The following is a 21178-nucleotide window of genomic DNA, read 5'->3' on the forward strand; positions in this document are numbered from 1 at the left end:
TGTGTGTGTGTGTGTGTGTGTGTGTGTGTGTGTGTGTGTGTGTGTGTGTGTGTGTGTGTGTGTGTGTGTGTGTGTGTGTGTGTGTGTGTGTGTGTGTGTGTGTGTGTGTGTGTGTGTGTGTGTGTGTGTGTGTGTGTGTGTGTGTGTGTGTGTGTGTGTGTGTGTGTGTGTGTGTGTGTGTGTGTGTGTGTGTGTGTGTGTGTGTGTGTGTGTGTGTGTGTGTGTGTGTGTGTGTGTGTGTGTGTGTGTGTGTGTGTGTGTGTGTGTGTGTGTGTGTGTGTGTGTGTGTGTGTGTGTGTGTGTGTGTGTGTGTGTGTGTGTGTGTGTGTGTGTGTGTGTGTGTGTGTGTGTGTGTGTGTGTGTGTGTGTGTGTGTGTGTGTGTGTGTGTGTGTGTGTGTGTGTGTGTGTGTGTGTGTGTGTGTGTGTGTGTGTGTGTGTGTGTGTGTGTGTGTGTGTGTGTGTGTGTGTGTGTGTGTGTGTGTGTGTGTGTGTGTGTGTGTGTGTGTGTGTGTGTGTGTGTGTGTGTGTGTGTGTGTGTGTGTGTGTGTGTGTGTGTGTGTGTGTGTGTGTGTGTGTGTGTGTGTGTGTGTGTGTGTGTGTGTGTGTGTGTGTGTGTGTGTGTGTGTGTGTGTGTGTGTGTGTGTGTGTGTGTGTGTGTGTGTGTGTGTGTGTGTGTGTGTGTGTGTGTGTGTGTGTGTGTGTGTGTGTGTGTGTGTGTGTGTGTGTGTGTGTGTGTGTGTGTGTGTGTTGTGTGTGTGTGTGTGTGTGTGTGTGTGTGTGTGTGTGTGTGTGTGTGTGTGTGTGTGTGTGTGTGTGTGTGTGTGTGTGTGTGTGTGTGTGTGTGTGTGTGTGTGTGTGTGTGTGTGTGTGTGTGTGTGTGTGTGTGTGTGTGTGTGTGTGTGTGTGTGTGTGTGTGTGTGTGTGTGTGTGTGTGTGTGTGTGTGTGTGTGTGTGTGTGTGTGTGTGTGTGTGTGTGTGTGTGTGTGTGTGTGTGTGTGTGTGTGTGTGTGTGTGTGTGTGTGTGTGTGTGTGTGTGTGTGTGTGTGTGTGTGTGTGTGTGTGTGTGTGTGTGTGTGTGTGTGTGTGTGTGTGTGTGTGTGTGTGTGTGTGTGTGTGTGTGTGTGTGTGTGTGTGTGTGTGTGTGTGTGTGTGTGTGTGTGTGTGTGTGTGTGTGTGTGTGTGTGTGTGTGTGTGTGTGTGTGTGTGTGTGTGTGTGTGTGTGTGTGTGTGTGTGTGTGTGTGTGTGTGTGTGTGTGTGTGTGTGTGTGTGTGTGTGTGTGTGTGTGTGTGTGTGTGTGTGTGTGTGTGTGTGTGTGTGTGTGTGTGTGTGTGTGTGTGTGTGTGTGTGTGTGTGTGTGTGTGTGTGTGTGTGTGTGTGTGTGTGTGTGTGTGTGTGTGTGTGTGTGTGTGTGTGTGTGTGTGTGTGTGTGTGTGTGTGTGTGTGTGTGTGTGTGTGTGTGTGTGTGTGTGTGTGTGTGTGTGTGTGTGTGTGTGTGTGTGTGTGTGTGTGTGTGTGTGTGTGTGTGTGTGTGTGTGTGTGTGTGTGTGTGTGTGTGTGTGTGTGTGTGTGTGTGTGTGTGTGTGTGTGTGTGTGTGTGTGTGTGTGTGTGTGTGTGTGTGTGTGTGTGTGTGTGTGTGTGTGTGTGTGTGTGTGTGTGTGTGTGTGTGTGTGTGTGTGTGTGTGTGTGTGTGTGTGTGTGTGTGTGTGTGTGTGTGTGTGTGTGTGTGTGTGTGTGTGTGTGTGTGTGTGTGTGTGTACTCACCTAGTTGTACTCACCTAGTTGAGGTTGCGGGGGTCGAGTCCGAGCTCCTGGCCCCGCCTCTTCACTGATCGCTACTAGGTCACTCTCCCTGAGCCGTGAGCTTTATCATACCTCTGCTTAAAGCTATGTATGGATCCTGCCTCCACTACATCGCTTCCCAAACTATTCCACTTACTGACTACTCTGTGGCTGAAGAAATACTTCCTAACATCCCTGTGATTCATCTGTGTCTTCAGCTTCCAACTGTGTCCCCTTGTTACTGTGTCCAATCTCTGGAACATCCTGTCTTTGTCCACCTTGTCAATTCCTCTCAGTATTTTGTATGTCGTTATCATGTCCCCCCTATCTCTCCTGTCCTCCAGTGTCGTCAGGTTGATTTCCCTTAACCTCTCCTCGTAGGACATACCTCTTAGCTCTGGGACTAGTCTTGTTGCAAACCTTTGCACTTTCTCTAGTTTCTTCACGTGCTTGGCTAGGTGTGGGTTCCAAACTGGTGCCGCATACTCCAATATGGGCCTAACATACACGGTGTACAGGGTCCTGAATGATTCCTTATTAAGATGTCGGAATGCTGTTCTGAGGTTTGCTAGGCGCCCATATGCTGCAGCAGTTATTTGGTTGATGTGCGCTTCAGGAGATGTGCCTGGTGTTATACTCACCCCAAGATCTTTTTCCTTGAGTGAGGTTTGTAGTCTCTGACCCCCTAGACTGTACTCCGTCTGCGGCCTTCTTTGCCCTTCCCCAATCTTCATGACTTTGCACTTGGTGGGATTGAACTCCAGGAGCCAATTGCTGGACCAGGTCTGCAGCCTGTCCAGATCCCTTTGTAGTTCTGCCTGGTCTTCGATCGAGTGAATTCTTCTCATCAACTTCACGTCATCTGCAAACAGGGACACCTCAGAGTCTATTCCTTCCGTCATGTCGTTCACAAATACCAGAAACAGCACTGGTCCTAGGACTGACCCCTGCGGGACCCCGCTGGTCACAGGTGCCCACTCTGACACCTCGCCACGTACCATGACTCGCTGCTGTCTTCCTGACAAGTATTCCCTGATCCATTGTAGTGCCTTCCCTGTTATCCCTGCTTGGTCCTCCAGTTTTTGCACCAATCTCTTGTGTGGAACTGTGTCAAACGCCTTCTTGCAGTCCAAGAAAATGCAATCCACCCACCCCTCTCTCTCTTGTCTTACTGCTGTCACCATGTCATAGAACTCCAGTAGGTTTGTGACACAGGATTTCCCGTCCCTGAAACCATGTTGGCTGCTGTTGATGAGATCATTCCTTTCTAGGTGTTCCACCACTCTTCTCCTGATAATCTTCTCCATGATTTTGCATACTATACATGTCAGTGACACTGGTCTGTAGTTTAATGCTTCATGTCTGTCTCCTTTTTTAAAGATTGGGACTACATTTGCTGTCTTCCATGCCTCAGGCAATCTCCCTGTTTCGATAGATGTATTGAATATTGTTGTTAGGGGTACACATAGCGCCTCTGCTCCCTCTCTCAATACCCATGGGGAGATGTTATCTGGCCCCATTGCCTTTGAGGTATCTAGCTCACTCAGAAGCCTCTTCACTTCTTCCTCGGTTGTGTGCACTGTGTCCAGCACTTGGTGGTGTGCCCCACCTCTCCGTCTTTCTGGAGTCCCTTCTGTCTCCTCTGTGAACACTTCTTTGAATCTCTTGTTGAGTTCCTCACATACTTCACGGTCATTTCTTGTTGTTGTTGGTTGGTTAATAGGGTTAATGGGGTTTAAAGTCTATCTACTACACGAGGGTCATTAAGACTGGTTGGTTGGTTAATGGGGTTTAAAGTCTATCTACTACACGAGGGTCATTAAGACTGGTTGGTTGGTTAATGGGGTTTAAAGTCTATCTACTACACTAGGGTCATTAAGACTGGTTGGTTGGTTAATGGGGTTTAAAGTCTATCTACTACACGAGGGTCATTAAGACTGGTTGGTTGGTTAATGGGGTTTAAAGTCTATCTACTGCACGAGGGTCATTAAGGCTGCAGGTCACCTGTACACCACCAGTCAAGAATACTTTAATACCTAAAATACTGATTAATGTAAACTACCAGTGTATATACACTGAGATATACACCTCTCAGTGTATATACACTGAGATATACACTTCTCAGTGTATATACACTGAGATATACACCCTCTACACTGAGTGTATATACACTGAGATATACACCTCTCAGTGTATATACACTGAGATATACACCTCTCAGTGTATATACACTGAGATATACACCTCTCAGTGTATATACACTGAGATATACACCTCTCAGTGTATATATACTGAGATATACACCTCTCAGTGTATATACACTGAGATATACACCTCTCAGTGTATATACACTGAGATATACACCTCTCAGTGTATATACACTGAGATATACACCTCTCAGTGTATATACACTGAGATATACACCTCTCAGTGTATATACACTGAGATATACACCTCTCAGTGTATATACACTGAGATATACACCTCTCACTGTATATACACTGAGATATACACCTCTCAGTATATATACACTGAGATACACACCTCTCAGTATATATACACTGAGATATACACCTCTCAGCGTATATACAAAAAGATATACACATCTCTCACCGTGTGTATACTAAGACATATATACCTCTCAGAATATATAAATTATGCAAAGTACAAGGCTACCTCCAATTTCCTGGATCAAGAGTCCCCAGAAGATTTCATAGATCCTCGTGAGATTTGAGTCTGAGAGGAGCCGTACATCATTAAATCTAATGAAAAGGTCTGAGACCAAAAACAAACATTCACGTATTTTGAGGGCCAACAGGGAGACCGAGGGGAAGACCAGGGGAGAGGTAGATGAGGGGATAGACAGAGGGTGAGGGGAAGACCAGGGGAGAGGTAGATGAGGGGATAGACAGAGGGTGAGGGGAAGACCAGGGGAGAGGTAGATGAGGGGATAGACAGAGGGTGAGGGGAAGACCAGGGGAGAGGTAGATGAGGGGATAGACAGAGGGTGAGGGGAAGACCAGGGGAGAGGTAGATGAGGGGACAGGGAGAGAGCAAGTAGATGAAATCTAGATAATAGAATACTACTACTACTACTACTACTACTACTACTACTACTACTACTACTACTACTACTACTACTACTACTAATAATAATAATAATAATAATAATAATAATAATAATAATAATAATAATAACGCAGTCTCCACCTCCAGGATTCAAGTCCGTTTAACCGGTTACCCTGAATTCCTTCATAAATGTTACCTTGCTTATACTCCAACAGCACCTCAAATCTCTAATCACCTTGATATTTCCTATATTCAATTTTAACTTCCATCTCTTACATATCCTACCAAACTTATCCACCAACCTCTGCAACTTGTCTTCAGAATCTGCCAAAAGCACAGTGTCATCAGCAAAGAGCAACTGTGACAACTCCCACTTTGTGTTAGATTCTTTATCTTTTAACTCCACACATCTTGCCAACACCCCAGCATCACTTCTCTTACAACCCCATCTATATATTAAACAACCATGGTGACATCACACATCCTTGTCTAAGGCCACCTTTTACTGTCTAATAACCATGGTGACATCACACATCCTTGTCTAAGGCCTACTTTTACTGTCTAACAACCACGGTGACATCACACATCCTTGTCTAAGGCCTACTTTTACTGTCTAACAACCACGGTGACATCACACATCCTTGTCTAAGGCCTACTTTTACTGTCTAACAACCACGGTGACATCACACATCCTTGTCTAAGGCCTACTTTTACTGTCTAACAGCCACGGTGACATCACACATCCTTGTCTAAGGCCTACTTTTACTGTCTAACATCCACGGTGACATCACACATCCTTGTCTAAGGCCTACTTTTACTGTCTAACAACCACGGTGACATCACACATCCTTGTCTAAGGCCTACTTTTACTGTCTAACAACCACGGTGACATCACACATCCTTGTCTAAGGCCTACTTTTACTGGGAAATAATTTCCCTCTTTCCTACATACTCTAACTTGAGCCTCACTATCCTCGTAAAAACTCTTCACTGCTTTCAGTAACCTACCTCCTACACCATACACCTGCAACATCTGCCACATTGCCCCCCTATCCACCCTGTCATACGCCTTTTCCAAATCCATAAATGCCACAAAGACCTCTTTAGCCTTATCTAAATACTGTTCACTTATATATTTCACTGTAAACACCTGGTCCACACACCCCCTACCTTTCCTAAAGCCTCCTTGTTCATCTGCTATCCTATTCTCCGTCTTACTCTTAATTCTTTCAATAATAACTCTACCATACACTTTACCAGGTATACTCAACAGATTTATTCCCCTATAATTTTTACTCTCTTTTGTCCCCTTTGCCTTTATACAAAGGAACTATGCATGCTCTCTGCCAATCCCTAGGTACCTTACCCTCTTCTGTACATTTATTAAATAACAGCACCAACCGCAGAAACTTGCTTTTAACATTTCTATCTTTATCCCATCTATCCCAGCTGTTTGACTCTCTGCATCACGCCCCTCCTCACACTGACACAGCCACACACATCTCCCTCACACTCACACAGCCTCGTACACTTCCCCCACATTCACACAGCCCCACACACCTCCCCCATACTCACAACTAGCCCTTCCTCACCCCTACCAGATGTTATATCACCCTGCGCAATGCAAAAATCACAGCTTCCCTATCTTCATCAACATTTAACAGTTCCTCATAATATTCTCTCCATCTTCCTGATACCTCTAACTCTCCCTCTTTTAAAATATCAAATCCATTGGCTCTCCAAATCTGTCTTATTGTGAGATAAACTTGCTAATTATCCACTATTTTCATTGGTTCTTCTGTTCAACTCTCTCTCTCTCACTTGTTTCTTAACCTCTAATTTCCACTTCCATATATTCTGCCTTAAACATATGTCATTTCTAACTTGTAAAAACGTCTCCTATGCTATCTTTTTATGCTAGCTGCCATCTTCACCTCTTCATTCCACCCTTCTATATCCACAACCATTTTCCATATCCTCTTCATTCTACAAGTTATCACTAACACATCATTACTCCATTAATTACTTATATTTCTCCCTCTAACCATATTTACTAATCCTTTCTTTATCTTTTATCCACTTATTCCATTCTCATTTGATTCTATCTACTGTCACTGTCAGCTTTCTAGTTACAGGGACACCCCCTAGTGTGTCTAGGGGTGAAGTGTAGTGACACTAGAGGCTGATAGAGCTAGGGGTGGAGAACAGTGTCAGTAGCTACAGGGACACCCCCTAGTGTGTCTAGGGGTGAAGTGTAGTGACACTAGAGGCTGATAGAGCTAGGGGTGGAGAACAGTGTCAGTAGTTACAGGGACACCCCCTAGTGTGTCTAGGGGTGAAGTGTAGCGACACTAGAGGCTGATAGAGCTAGGGGTGGAGAACAGTGTCAGTAGTTACAGGGACACCCCCTAGTGTGTCTAGGGGTGAAGTGTAGCGACACTAGAGGCTGATAGAGCTAGGGGTGCAGAACAGTGTCAGTAGCTACAGGGACACCCCCTAGTGTGTCTAGGGGTGAAGTGTAGCGACACTAGAGGCTGATAGAGCTAGGGGTGGAGAACAGTGTCAGTAGCTACAGGGACACCCCCTAGTGTGTCTAGGGGTGAAGTGTAGCGACACTAGAGGCTGATAGAGCTAGGGGTGGAGAACAGTGTCAGTAGCTACAGGGACACCCCCTAGTGTGTCTAGGGGTGAAGTGTAGTGACACTAGATGCTGATAGAGCTAAGGGTGTAGAACAGTGTCAGTAGTTATAGCGACACCCCCTAGTGTGTCTAGGGGTGAAGTGTAGTGACACTAAATGCTGATAGAGCTAAGGGTGTAGAACAGTGTCAGTAACCTCCGGTGTGGCCCCTGGTGTGGTTCCTGCAGGGAGGGAGGTGGGCCAAGGGAGCCTTTACAAGGTAGAGAAAAAAGGGAGAGATTAAAGCAGAAGTGAGGGAGGGAGAGAGACACTCTCACAGACTGTCAGCCTACAGTCACTACACCACCAGTCATAACCTTCAGACTGTCAGCCTACAGTCACTACACCACCAGTCATAACCTTCAGACTGTCAGCCTACAGTCACTACACCACCAGTAATAACCTTCAGACTGTCAGCCTACAGTCACTACACCACCAGTCATAACCTTCAGACTGTCAGCCTACAGTCACTACACCACCAGTCATAACCTTCAGACTGTCAGCCTACAGTCACTACACCACCAGTAATAACCTTCAGACTGTCAGCCTACAGTCACTACACCACCAGTCATAACCTTCAGACTGTCAGCCTACAGTCACTACACCACCAGTCATAACCTTCAGACTGTCAGCCTACAGTCACTACACCACCAGTCATAACCTTCAGACTGTCAGCCTACAGTCACTACACCACCAGTAATAACCTTCAGACTGTCAGCCTACATTCACTACACCACCAGTCATAACCTTCAGACTGTCAGCCTACATTCACTACACCACCAGTCATAACCTTCAGACTGTCAGCCTACAGTCACTACACCACCAGTAATAACCTTCAGACTGTCAGCCTACAGTCACTACACCACCAGTAATAACCTTCAGACTGTCAGCCTACAGTCACTACACCATCAGTCATAACCTTCAGACTGTCAGTCTACAGTCACTACACCATCAGTCATAACCTTCAGACTGTCAGCCTACAGTCACTACACCACCAGACTGTCAGCCTACAGTCACCACTACCAGTCATAGCCTTCAGACTGTCAGCCTACAGTCACTACACCACCAGACTGTCAGCCAACAGTCACCACTACCAGTCATAGCCTTCAGACTCAGCCTACAGTCACTACACCACCAGAGTGTCAGCCTACAGTCACTAAACCACCAGAGTGTCAGCCTACAGTCACTACACCACCAGAGTGTCAGTCTACAGTCACTACACCACCAGACTGTCAGCCTACAGTCACTACACCACCAGAGTGTCAACCTACAGTCACTAAACCACCAGAGTGTCAGCCTACAGTCACTACACCACCAGAGTGTCAGCCTACAGTCACTACACCACCAGATTGTCAGCCTACAGTCACTACATCACCAGAGAGTCAGCCTACAGTCACTACACCACCAGAGTGTCAGCCTACAGTCACTACACCACCAGAGTGTCAGCCTACAGTCACTACACCACCAGATTGTCAGCCTACAGTCACTACATCATCAGAGTGTCAGCCTACAGTCACTACACCACCAGAGTGTCAGCCTACAGTCACTACACCACCAGAGTGTCAGCCTACATTCACTACACCACCAGAGTGTCAGCCTACAGCCACTACACCACCTGAGTGTCAGCCTACAGTCACTACACCACCAGAGTGTCAGCCTACAGTCACTACACCACCAGACTGTCAGCCTACAGTCACTACACCACCAGAGTGTCAGCCTACAGTCACTACACCACCAGAGTGTCAGCCTACAGTCACTACACCACCAGACTGTCAGCCTACAGTCACTACACCGCCAGAGTGTCAGCCTACAGTCACTACACCACCTGAGTGTCAGCCTACAGTCACTACACCACCAGAGTGTCAGCCTACAGTCACTACATCACCAGAGTGTCAGCCTACAGTCACTATACCACCAGAGTGTCAGCCTACAGTAACTACACAACCAGAGTGTCAGCCTACAGTCACTACACCACCAGAGTGTCAGCCTACAGTCACTACACCACCAGAGTGTCAGCCTACAGTCACTACACCACCAGAGTGTCAGCCTACAGTCACTACACCACCAGAGTGTCAGCCTACAGTCACTACACCACCAGAGTGTCAGCCTACAGTCACTACCCCACCAGACTGTCAGCCTACAGTCACTACACCACCAGACTGTCAGCCTACAGTCACTACACCACCAGAGTGTCAGCCTACAGTCACTACACCACCAGAGTGTCAGCCTACAGTCACTACCCCACCAGACTGTCAGCCAACAGTCACTACACCACCAGAGTGTCAGCCTACAGTCACTACCCCACCAGACTGTCAGCCTACAGTCACTACACCACCAGAGTGTCAGTCTACAGTCACTACACCACCAGAGTGTCAGCCTACAGTCACTACACCACCAGACTGTCAGCCTACAGTCACTACACCACCAGACTCTCAGCCTACAGTCACTACACCACCAGACTGTCAGCCTACAGTCACTACACCACCAGAGTGTCAGGCTACAGTCACTACACCACCAGAGTGTCAGCCTACAGTCACTACACCACCAGACTGTCAGCCTACAGTCACTACACCACCAGACTGTCAGCTTACAGTCACTACACCACCAGAGTGTCAGCCTACAGTCACTACCCCACCAGACTGTCAGCCTACAGCCACTACACCACCAGAGTGTCAGCCTACAGTCACTACACCACCAGAGTGTCAGCCTACAGTCACTACACCACCAGAGTGTCAGCCTACGGTCACTACACCACCAGAGTGTCAGCCTACAGTCACTACACCACCAGAGTGTCAGCCTACAGTCACTACCCCACCAGAGTGTCAGCCTCCAGTCACTACACCACCAGAGTGTCAGCCTACAGTCACTACCCCACCAGACTGTCAGCCTACAGTCACTACAACACCAGAGTGTCAGCCTACAGTCACTACACCACCAGAGTGTCAGGATACAGTCACTACCCCACCAGAGTGTCAGCCTACAGTCACTACCCCACCAGAGTGTCAGCCTACAGTCAATACACCACCAGAGTGTCAGCCTACAGTCACTACCCCACCAGACTGTCAGCCTACAGTCACTACCCCACCAGAGTGTCAGCCTACAGTCACTACCCCACCAGAGTGTCAGCCTACAGTCACTACACCACCAGACTGTCAGCCTACAGTCACTACACCACCAGACTGTCAGCCTACAGTCACTACACCACCAGACTGTCAGCCTACAGTCACTACACCACCAGAGTGTCAGGCTACAGTCACTACACCACCAGAGTGTCAGCCTACAGTCACTACACCACCAGACTGTCAGCCTACAGTCACTACACCACCAGACTGTCAGCCTACAGTCACTACACCACCAGAGTGTCAGCCTACAGTCACTACCCCACCAGACTGTCAGCCTACAGTCACTACACCACCAGAGTGTCAGCCTACAGTCACTACACCACCAGAGTGTCAGCCTACAGTCACTACACCACCAGAGTGTCAGCCCACGGTCACTACACCACCAGAGTGTCAGCCTACAGTCACTACACCACCAGAGTGTCAGCCTACAGTCACTACCCCACCAGAGTGTCAGCCTACAGTCACTACACCACCAGAGTGTCAGCCTACAGTCACTACCCCACCAGACTGTCAGCCTACAGTCACTACACCACCAGAGTGTCAGCCTACAGTCACTACACCACCAGAGTGTCAGCCTACAGTCACTACCCCACCAGAGTGTCAGCCTACAGTCACTACCCCACCAGAGTGTCAGCCTACAGTCACTACACCACCAGAGTGTCAGCCTACAGTCACTACCCCACCAGACTGTCAGCCTACAGTCACTACCCCACCAGAGTGTCAGCCTACAGTCACTACCCCATCAGAGTGTCAACCTACAGTCACTACACCACCAGACTGTCAGCCTACAGTCACTACACCACCAGAGTGTCAGCCTACAGTCACTACCCCACCAGAGTGTCAGCCTACAGTCACTACCCCACCAGAGTGTCAGCCTACAGTCACTACACCACCAGAGTGTCAACCTACAGTCACTACACCACCAGACTGTCAGCCTACAGTCACTACACCACTAGAGTGTCAGCCTACAGTCACTACCCCACCAGAGTGTCAGCCTACAGTCACTACACCACCAGAGTGTCAACCTACAGTCACTACACCACCAGACTGTCAGCCTACAGTCACTACACCACCAGAGTGTCAGCCTACAGTCACTACCCCACCAGAGTGTTAGCCTACAGTCACTACACCGCCAATTATAACCTACTCAAAACTCACTCTAGTAGGCCTACTGTTCCGTGATAGATAGGCAGAAATCACAACATACACAATAGAATATTTTCAGACATTCGTGTTAAGAGAAGTCAGAGTGGCGAATCCTAGAGGGAGATTAGTTAATCCCAGTGCTAAAGTTTGTTGTGGGATTAGTTGGTGCAATGTGTGTGTGTGTGTGTGTGTGTGTGTGTGTGTGTGTGTGTGTGTGTGTGTGTGTGTGTGTGTGTGTGTGTGTGTGTGTGTGTGTGTGTGTGTGTGTGTGTGTGTGTGTGTGTGTGTGTGTGTGTGTGTGTGTGTGTGTGTGTGTGTGTGTGTGTGTGTGTGTGTGTGTGTGTGTGTGTGTGTGTGTGTGTGTGTGTGTGTGTGTGTGTGTGTGTGTGTGTGTACTCACCTAATTGTACTCACCTAATTGTGGTTGCAGGGGTCGAGACTCAGCTCCTGGCCCCGCCTCTTCACTGATCGCTACTGGATCCTCTCTCTCTCTGCTTCCTGAGCTTTGTCATACCTCTTCTTAAAACTATGTATGGTTCCTGCCTCCACTACTTCACTTGCTAGGCTATTCCACTTGCTGACAACTCTATGACTGAAGAAATACTTCCTAACGTCCCTGTGACTCGTCTGAGTCTTCAGCTTCCAGTTGTGACCCCTTGTCCCTGTGTCCCCTCTCTGGAACATCCTATCTCTGTCCACCTTGTCTATTCCCCGCAGTATCTTGTATGTCGTTATCATGTCTCCCCTGACCCTTCTGTCCTCCAGTGTCGTCAGTCCGATTTCCCTTAACCTTTCCTCGTACGACATTCCCTTGAGCTCTGGGACTAGCCTTGTTGCAAACCTTTGTACTTTCTCTAACTTCTTGACGTGCTTGACCAGGTGTGGGTTCCAGACTGGTGCTGCATACTCCAGTATGGGCCTAACATACACAGTGTACAGTGTCTTGAACGATTCCTTATTAAGGTATCGGAACGCTATTCTCAGGTTTGCCAGGCGCCCGTATGCTGCAGCGGTTATTTGGTTGATGTGTGCCTCCGGTGATGTGCTCGGTGTTATGGTCACCCCAAGGTCTTTCTCCCTGAGTGAGGTCTGTAGTCTTTGTCCACCTAGCCTATACTCTGTCTGCGGTCTTCTTTGCCCCTCCCCAATCTTCATGACTTTGCATTTGGCTGGATTGAATTCGAGAAGCCAGTTACTGGACCACATGTCCAGCCTGTCCAGGTCTCTTTGCAGTCCTGCCTCATCCTCGTCCGATTTAATTCTTCTCATCAACTTCACGTCATCTGCGAACAGGGACACTTCAGAGTCTATTCCTTCCATCATGTCGTTCACATATATCAAAAATAGCACTGGTCCTAGAACTGACCCCTGTGGGACCCCGCTCGTAACAGGCGCCCACTGTGATACCTCTTCACGTACCATGACTCGTTGCTGCCTCCCTGTCAGGTATTCCCTTATCCATTGCAGTGCCCTCCCTTTTACATGCGCCTGATCCTCCAGCTTCTGCACTAATCTCTTGTGGGGAACTGTGTCAAAGGCCTTCCTGCAGTCTAGGAAAACGCAATCTACCCACCCCTCTCTCTCGTGTCTTACTTCTGTTACCTTGTCATAAAACTCCAGGAGGTTTGTGATACAAGATTTGCCTTCCATGAACCCATGCTGGTTTTCATTTATAATCTTGTTCCTTTCCAGGTGTTCGACCACTCTCCTCCTGATAATCTTCTCCATGACTTTGCACACAATACATGTCAGAGACACAGGTCTGTAGTTTAGTGCCTCGTTTCTGTTTCCTTTCTTAAATATGGGGACTACATTAGCTGTCTTCCATTTCTCAGGTAGTTGCCCAGTTTCAAGGGATGTGTTGAAGATTGTGGTTAGAGGCACACACAGCATCTCTGCTCCTTCTCTAAGGACCCATGGGGAGATGTTGTCCGGTCCCATCGCCTTTGAGGTGTCAAGGTCACTTAAGAGCTTCTTCACCTCCTCCTCAGTTGTTCGTATGTCATCCAACACTTGTTGGTATATTCCCTCTTGATGTTCCCTTCTGTGCTGTCTTCCCACAGCCCTTCCTGTCTCTACTGTAAAAACTTCCTTAAATCTCCTGTTCAGCTCCTCACATACCTCCTGATCATTTCTTGTGAGTTCTCCACCTTCTGTCCTTAATCTGATCACCTGGTCTTTGACTGTTGTCTTCCTCCTGATGTGGCTATACAACAGTTTCGGGTCAGTCTTGATTCTCGATGCTATGTCATTTTCATACTGTCGCTGGGCCTCCCTCCTTACCTGTGCGTACTCATTCCTGGCTCTGCGACTGATCTCCCTATTTTCGTGTGTTCTCTGCCTTCTGTACTTTTTCCATTCTCTATTGCACTTTGTTTTTGCCTCCTTACACCGTCGGGTAAACCAGGGGCTCGTTCTGGTCTTCCCGTTGTTACTGTTGCCCTTGGGAATGAACCTTTCCACTGCCTCCTTGCATTTTGTTGCTACATATTCCATCATTTCATTTACTGGCTTTCCTGCCAGTTCTCTGTCCCACTGGACCTCCCGCAGGAAGTTCTTCAACCCTATGTAGTCCCCTCTTTTATAGTCAGGCTTTTCCCATTCTACTCCTGTTATTCTCTCCACTTGCAGCTCTACTATGTATTCAAAGCACAGAACCACGTGGTCGCTAGCTCCTAGGGGACTCTCATACTTGATGTCCTCAATGTCTGAGCTGCCCAGGGTGAACACAAGGTCCAATCTTGCTGGTTCATCCTCCCCTCTCACTCTGGTAGTGTCCTTAACATGTTGGTGCATGAGGTTTTCCAGCACCACGTCCAACATCCTGGCTCTCCATGTTTCGGGACCCCCATGTGGCTCCAGGTTTTCCCAGTCAATCTCCCTGTGGTTGAAATCCCCCATAACCAGCAACTTTGCTCTGCTGGAGTGAGCTCTTCTTGCCACCTCAGCAAGTGTGTCCACCATTGCTCTGTTGCTCTCTTCATATTCCTCTCTTGGCCTCCTGCAGTTCTGTGGTGGATTATACATCACTGCAATGACCACTTTGTGTTCCCCAGACTGAAGTGTACCTGCTATGTAGTCTCTTTCTCCCGTCTCATCTATTCCTTCCATTTTCTCGAATTTCCATCTGTTTTTTACGAGCAGAGCAACCCCACCTCCCCCCCTGCCCCTTCTATCTTTCCTCATGATCTGGTATCCTGGTGGGAAGATTGCATCTGTTATTGTCTCCATGAGTTTTGTTTCTGTAACTGCTATGATGTCTGGGGACTTCTCATTGATTCTTTCTTGCCATTCCTCATGTTTATTCGTTAATCCATCTGCATTTGTGTACCAAACCTTCAACTTCTGTTCTAATACTGTAACTGTGGTGCGGGGGGTGGAAACAGAGGGATCGGTGTGTGATGGTTGGTTTGGATTGTTCAGTTGCCTTGGGGGTGTCGTGGCTGGAGTCCTTCTGCAGGTGTTTCTGGGGGGTGCGCTTGTCCTTCCATTTGATCCTGGGTTATTCTGCTCTCCTTTTTCATTTCCTCCCATTTCTCCTTTCGTTTTTGAACTCTCTCTTTCATTGTCTTCCTTTCGTCCTGTGTTCTGTCTCGATCGAGGTACACACTCCGGAACTCCTGCTTGCCTCTCAGCCGTGCTTTCTCCTGCAGGATCATGGTTCGGGTTGATTCTGCCTTGAAAATTACTTTGAGAGGCCGATTCCTTTTCTTTGTGAACCACCCAATTCTCCGAAAATTTGCCACCTGGGTCATGTCCCCCTCGCCTATCACCTTCATGATGTCTTCAATCGCTTTTTTCTCCTCCTGCTTTCTTTCATCATAAGTTTCCCCTTTAGCTTCGTCTAGCCCATAGACAAACACGGATCTCTCCCTTTCCACCTCCCACTGTGACTCCCATTGCATCCTCTGATGTGTTTTAGTTCCTTCCCGTGGAGTGTTCCTTCCTTCAGTCCCTTCCCTAGTTATGGCCCCTATGCTTCTTGGTTTATCCTTCCTGCTCACCTGCTCCTGGCCCCCACAGGTATCTGGTAAGGTCCTTGCACATGTCCTAGTTCCTTCAATGTCTTCCAACCTCTCATTATGTCCTAGTGTGCTCCCTGTCTTTGTTTTGGCCCCATGTGGGTTTGACAGGACCTCTGCATACAGTTTAGTTTCCATGCTTCCTTCGGACCTGTTGTCTGTGTTCGATGTAGCCATTGCCGATGCTACTTCTGTAATATCTTTGTCTCTGTGCTGTTTCAGATGTCTCAGCTCCTCTTCTAATCTCTCTATCTTGATTTCTGCTGCTGTGGCCTGTTGCTTCCACCTTCTGCATTCTGCTGCTAACCTCTCTTCCATCTTCCTTTCCAGCTCATCTAGTCTCCTTCCCCAGTCTTCCTCCCTTTTTTTGAGCTCTACCTCCCATTCCTCCCTCTCAGATTCGTCCTTGGAGCCCCTTGTCCTCATCCTGGTTAGGGGGAGGGGAATAGATGGTTAGGAGAGGGGATGGATGGTTATGGGGGAAGGGGAGGATGGTTATTGGAGGGGTAGAGATAGTTGGGGGAGGGAGTTAGATGGTTTGGGGGAGAGAGGGGATGGATAGTTATGGGGGAGGGGGAGGATGGTTATTGGAGGGAGGGAGGTAGTTGAGCGGGGGTTAGACTGTTTGGGGAGGGGTTAGGTGGTTTGGGGGAGGGGTAGATGGCTAAGGTGAGGTGGTTAGGGAAGGGGTGGTACGTGTTTGTGTCAAGTGTTTGTGTCAAGTGGTGGAGGGTGTGTGTGGGTGTGTGTGTGTGTGTGTGTGTGTGTGTGTGTGTGTGTGTGTGTGTGTGTGTGTGTGTGTGTGTGTGTGTGTGTGTGTGTGTGTGTGTGTGTGTGTGTGTGTGTGTGTGTGTGTGTGTGTGTGTGTGTGTGTGTGTGTGTGTGTGTGTGTTTTGTGTGTGTGTGTGTGTGTGTGTGTGTGTGTGTGTGTGTGTGTTGTGTGTGTGTGTGTGTGTGTGTGTGTGTGTGTGTGTGTGTGTGTGTGTGTGTGTGTGTATGTACTCACCTGTTTGTGATTGTAGGGGTCGATTCACAGCTCCTGACCCCGCCTCTTCACTGGTGGCTACTAGGTCTACTCTCTCGCTGTTCCATATAGTTTATCATACCTCTTCTTAAAGCTATATAAGGATCCTGCCTCCACTACATCACTCTCCAGATTGTTCCACTTCCTGACAACTCTGTGACTGAAGAAATACTTCCTAACATCCCTGTGACTCATCTGAGTCTTCAACTTCCAGTTGTGACCCCTTGTTGCTGTGTCCCATTGTTGCTGTGTCCCATTGCAGCTGTGTCCCCTTGTTGCTGTGTCCCCTTGTTGTTGTGTCCCCTTGTTGCTGTGTCCCCTTGTTGCTGTGTCCCCTTGTTGCTGTGTCCCCTTGTTGCTGTGTCCCCTTGTTGCTGTGTCCCCTTGTTGCTGTGTCCCCTTGTTGCTGTGTCCCCTTGTTGCTGTGTCCCCTTGTTGTTGTGTCCCCTTGTTGCTGTGTCCCCTTGTTGCTGTGTCCTCTTGTTGCTGTGTCCCCTTGTTGCTGTGTCCCCTTGTTGCTGTGCCCCCTTGTTGCTGTGTCCCCTTGTTGCTGTGCCCCCTTGTTGCTGTGCCCCCTTGTTGCTGTGCCCCCTTGTTGTTGTGTCCCCTTGTTGCTGTGCCCCCTTGTTGCTGTGTCCCCTTGTTGCTGTGTCCCCTTGTTGTTGTGTCCCCTTGTTGCTGTGTCCCCTTGTTGCTGTGTCCCCTTGTTGCTGTGTCCCCTTGTTGCTGTGTCCCCTTGTTGCTGTGTCCCCTTGTTGCTGTGTCCCCTTGTTGCTGTGTCCCCTTGTTTCTGTGTGCCCTTGTTACTGTGTCCCCTTGTTGCTGTGTCCCCTTGTTGCTGTGTCCCCTTGTTTCTGTGTGCCCTTGTTACTGTGTCCCCTTGTTACTGTGTCCCCTTGTTGCTGTGTCCCCTTGTTGCTGTGTCCCCTTGTTGCTGTGTCCCCTTGTTGCTGTGTCCCCTTGTTACTGTGTCCTTTTGTTGCTGTGTCCCCTTGTTGCTGTGTCCCCTTGTTGCTGTGTCCCTTTGTTACTGTGTCCCCTTGTTGCTGTGTCCCTTTGTTACTGTGTCCCCTTGTTGCTGTGTCCCTTTGTTACTGTGTCCCCTTGTTGCTGTGTCCCTTTGTTACTGTGTCCCCTTGTTGCTGTGTCCCTTTGTTACTGTGTCCCCTTGTTGCTGTGTCCCTTTGTTACTGTGTCCCCTTGTTGCTGTGTCCCTTTGTTACTGTGTCCCCTTGTTGCTCTGACCCCTTGTTGCTGTGTCCCCTTGTTGCTGTGTCCCCTTGTTGCTGTGTCCCAATGTTGTGGAGGGGTTAAAGGAGGTTTTGAGTGCGAGGGGCTTGGACTTCCAGCAGGTATGCGTGAGCGTGTTTGATAGGAGTGAATGGAGACAAATGATTTTTAATACTTGACGTGCTGTTGGAGTGTGAGCAAAGTAACATTTATGAAGGGGTTCAGGGAAACCGGCAGGCCGGACTTGAGTCCTGGAGATGGGAAGTACAGTGCCTGCACTCTGAAGGAGGGGTGTTAATGTTGCAGTTTAAAAACTGTAGTGTAAAGCACCCTTCTGGCAAGACAGTGATGGAGTGAATGATGGTGAAAGTTTTTCTTTTTCGGGCCACCCTGCCTTGGTGGGCCACCCTGCCTTGGTGGGCCACCCTGCCTTGGTGGACCACCCTGCCTTGGTGGGCCACCCTGCCTTGGTGGGTCACCCTGCCTTGGTGGGCCACGCTGCCATGGTGGGCCACCCTGCCTTGGTGGGCCACCCTGCCTTGGTGGGCCACCCTGCCTTGGTGGGCCACCCTGCCTTGGTGGCCACCCTGCCTTGGTGGCCACCCTGCCTTGGTGGGCCACCCTGCCTTGGTGGCCACCCTGCCTTGGTGGCCACCCTGCCTTGGTGGCCACCCTGCCTTGGTGGGCCACCCTGCCTTGGTGGGCCACCCTGCCTTGGTGGCCACCCTGCCTTGGTGGGCCACCCTGCCTTGGTGGCCACCCAGCCTTGGTGGGCCACCCTGCCATGGTGGCCCACCCTGCCATGGTGGGCCACCCTGCGTTGGTGGGCCACCCTGCCTTGGTGGGCCACCCTGCCTTGGTGGCCACCCTGCCTTGGTGGCCACCCTGCATTGGTGGCCACCTTGCCTTGGTGGCCACCCTGCCTTGGTGGTCACCCTGCCTTGGTGGGCCACCCTGCCTTGGTGGGCCACCTTGCCTTGGTGGCCACCCTGCCTTGGTGGTCACCCTGCCTTGGTGGGCCACCCTGCCTTGGTGGACCACCCTGCCTTGGTGGGCCACCCTGCCTTGGTGGACCACCCTGCCTTGGTGGGCCACCCTGCCTTGGTGGGCCACCCTGCCTTGGTGGGCCACCCTGCCTTGGTGGGCCACCCTGCCTTGGTGGGCCACCCTGCCTTGGTGGGCCACCCTGCCTTGGTGGGCCACCCTGCCTTGGTGAGCCACCCTGCCTTGGTGGGCCACCCTGCCTTGGTGGGCCACCCTGCCTTGGTGAGCCACCCTGCCTTGGTGGGCCACCCTGCCTTGGTGGGCCACCCTGCCTTTGTGGGCCACCCTGCCTTGGTGAGCCACCCTGCCTTGGTGGGCCACCCTGCCTTGGTGGGCCACCCTGCCTTGGTGGGCCACCCTGCCTTGGTGGGCCACCCTGTCTTGGCGGGAATCGACCAGTGTGTTAAAAATAATTTATATATATATATATATATATATATATATATATATATATATATATATATATATATATATATATATATATATATATATATATATATATATATATATATATATATATATATATTTAAGCTTAAAGTTCGTTTTAGGTCATTTTCTGCTGATAAGGACCTCAAATCGAGGTTGAAATGTGTTAGTAGTTATTTTCCTGCTTCTGTTTGTGGGTTACCTCCTGTTAACTGTTGTTTTTATTCAGTGAAATCGGTCTCGTCTTAACGGATAATGTGACAGGTGACGAGAGAACAGATTAACGGTAATAGGTACACCGTTAACGCACAACGGAACTTATACAACCATGGGTGATAAGCAGCCGTTAACTTCGGAGTGTCAACGGGGACTACAACAGGAAACAGAGACACGCCAACGGCCCCTTCTCCTGTTGTTCCTGTCTGTCTTCCTGTTCGTCTTGTTGACGCAAGCCGCCTCGTTCCTCTTCCTGTTGAACCGTTTGGAAACGATAAGAGGAGTCTTAGAAACAGCCAAGAAACAGGGCCAGAAACGGGACTCTTACCTCACCCGCGAGTACGAACTCTTAAAAAGCCGAGTGAGAGTACTAACAGAGGATCACGCATTTCCCTACGATCATCCCGCGATCAGTAATCACCTGACGAATTCTCCACCTCACCCTCCACCAGCCGTTCTTCGCGGCCCTGGGAGACCGAAGGCTCCCGAAGACCACAAGGTTCTCAGGGTCAACAAAGCTCTCGAAGACCACAAGGCTCCCGGGGTCCACAAGGCTCCCGGGGTCCACAAGGCTCTCGAAGACCACAAGGCTCCCGGGGATCACAAGGCTCTCGAAGACCACAAGGCTCCAGGGGTCCACAAGGCTCCCGGGGCCCACAAGGCTCTCGAAGACCACAAGGCTCCCGGGGTCAACAAGGCTCTCGAAGACCACAAGGTCCCCGAAGACCACGAGGCTCTCGATGACCACAAGGTTCTCGGGGTCCACAGGGCCCCTGAAGACCACAGGGTTCACGGAGTCCAAAAGGCTTCTGAAGACCACAATGTTCCAGGGGCCCACAAGCCCCTGGAGACCGAACGGGTTAAGCGACGGGCTTCCGACCCGACGTACGGGTTCAATGGACCTCTGGACGACGCAGGGAGCTCCGACGGAGAGCTCAGTGTGCAGCTACAAGGAGAAGATAGTGAAAGTCAGAGTGAAGTTGATAAGTCTTGGCTACAACTCACCTCCTACGCCAGAATACCGGTGAGTACAACCTACGCACTCTTATAGAGTACACCTTACGCACTTCAGAGCACATCTCACGCAATCTACGCACTCTGGAGTGCAGCTTAACCCACTCCCCTAGAGTTACACAATTCACGAACGAATCCAAAGTCAATATTACTGATTGCAACAAGCTGGTTATAGAGCAAGCTTTAATTGGGACAATGTTTCACTCTGTGTAGAGCTTTATCATGTTTCACTCTGTGTAGAGCTTTATCATGTTTCACTCTGTGTAGAGCTTTATCATGTTTCACTCTGTGTAGAGCTTTATCATGTTTCACTCTGTGTAGAGCTTTATCATGTTTCACTCTGTGTAGAGCTTTATGAAGTCATGTTTCACTCTGTGTAGAGCTTTATCAAGTTATGTTTCACTC

General features: G+C 49.3%; 1 protein-coding gene across 2 annotated transcripts in view; it reads left to right on the forward strand.

Annotated features, from left to right (window-relative positions):
• Positions 1-20894, forward strand: part of LOC128704755 (uncharacterized) — a 23080-nt gene extending 2186 nt beyond the window's left edge. For both annotated transcript variants that reach the window (XM_070081297.1, XM_070081296.1), the window contains exon 2: positions 19773-20894. In XM_070081297.1, the coding sequence (XP_069937398.1) occupies positions 19872-20810 (939 nt within the window). In that variant the 5' untranslated portion in view covers positions 19773-19871 and the 3' untranslated portion in view covers positions 20811-20894. The remainder of the gene's footprint in view (positions 1-19772) is intronic.
• The last annotated feature ends 284 nt before the right edge of the window (positions 20895-21178 follow it).

This window comes from Cherax quadricarinatus, unplaced genomic scaffold, assembly GCF_038502225.1.
Source record: "Cherax quadricarinatus isolate ZL_2023a unplaced genomic scaffold, ASM3850222v1 Contig2241, whole genome shotgun sequence".
Lineage (NCBI taxonomy): Eukaryota > Metazoa > Arthropoda > Malacostraca > Decapoda > Parastacidae > Cherax > Cherax quadricarinatus.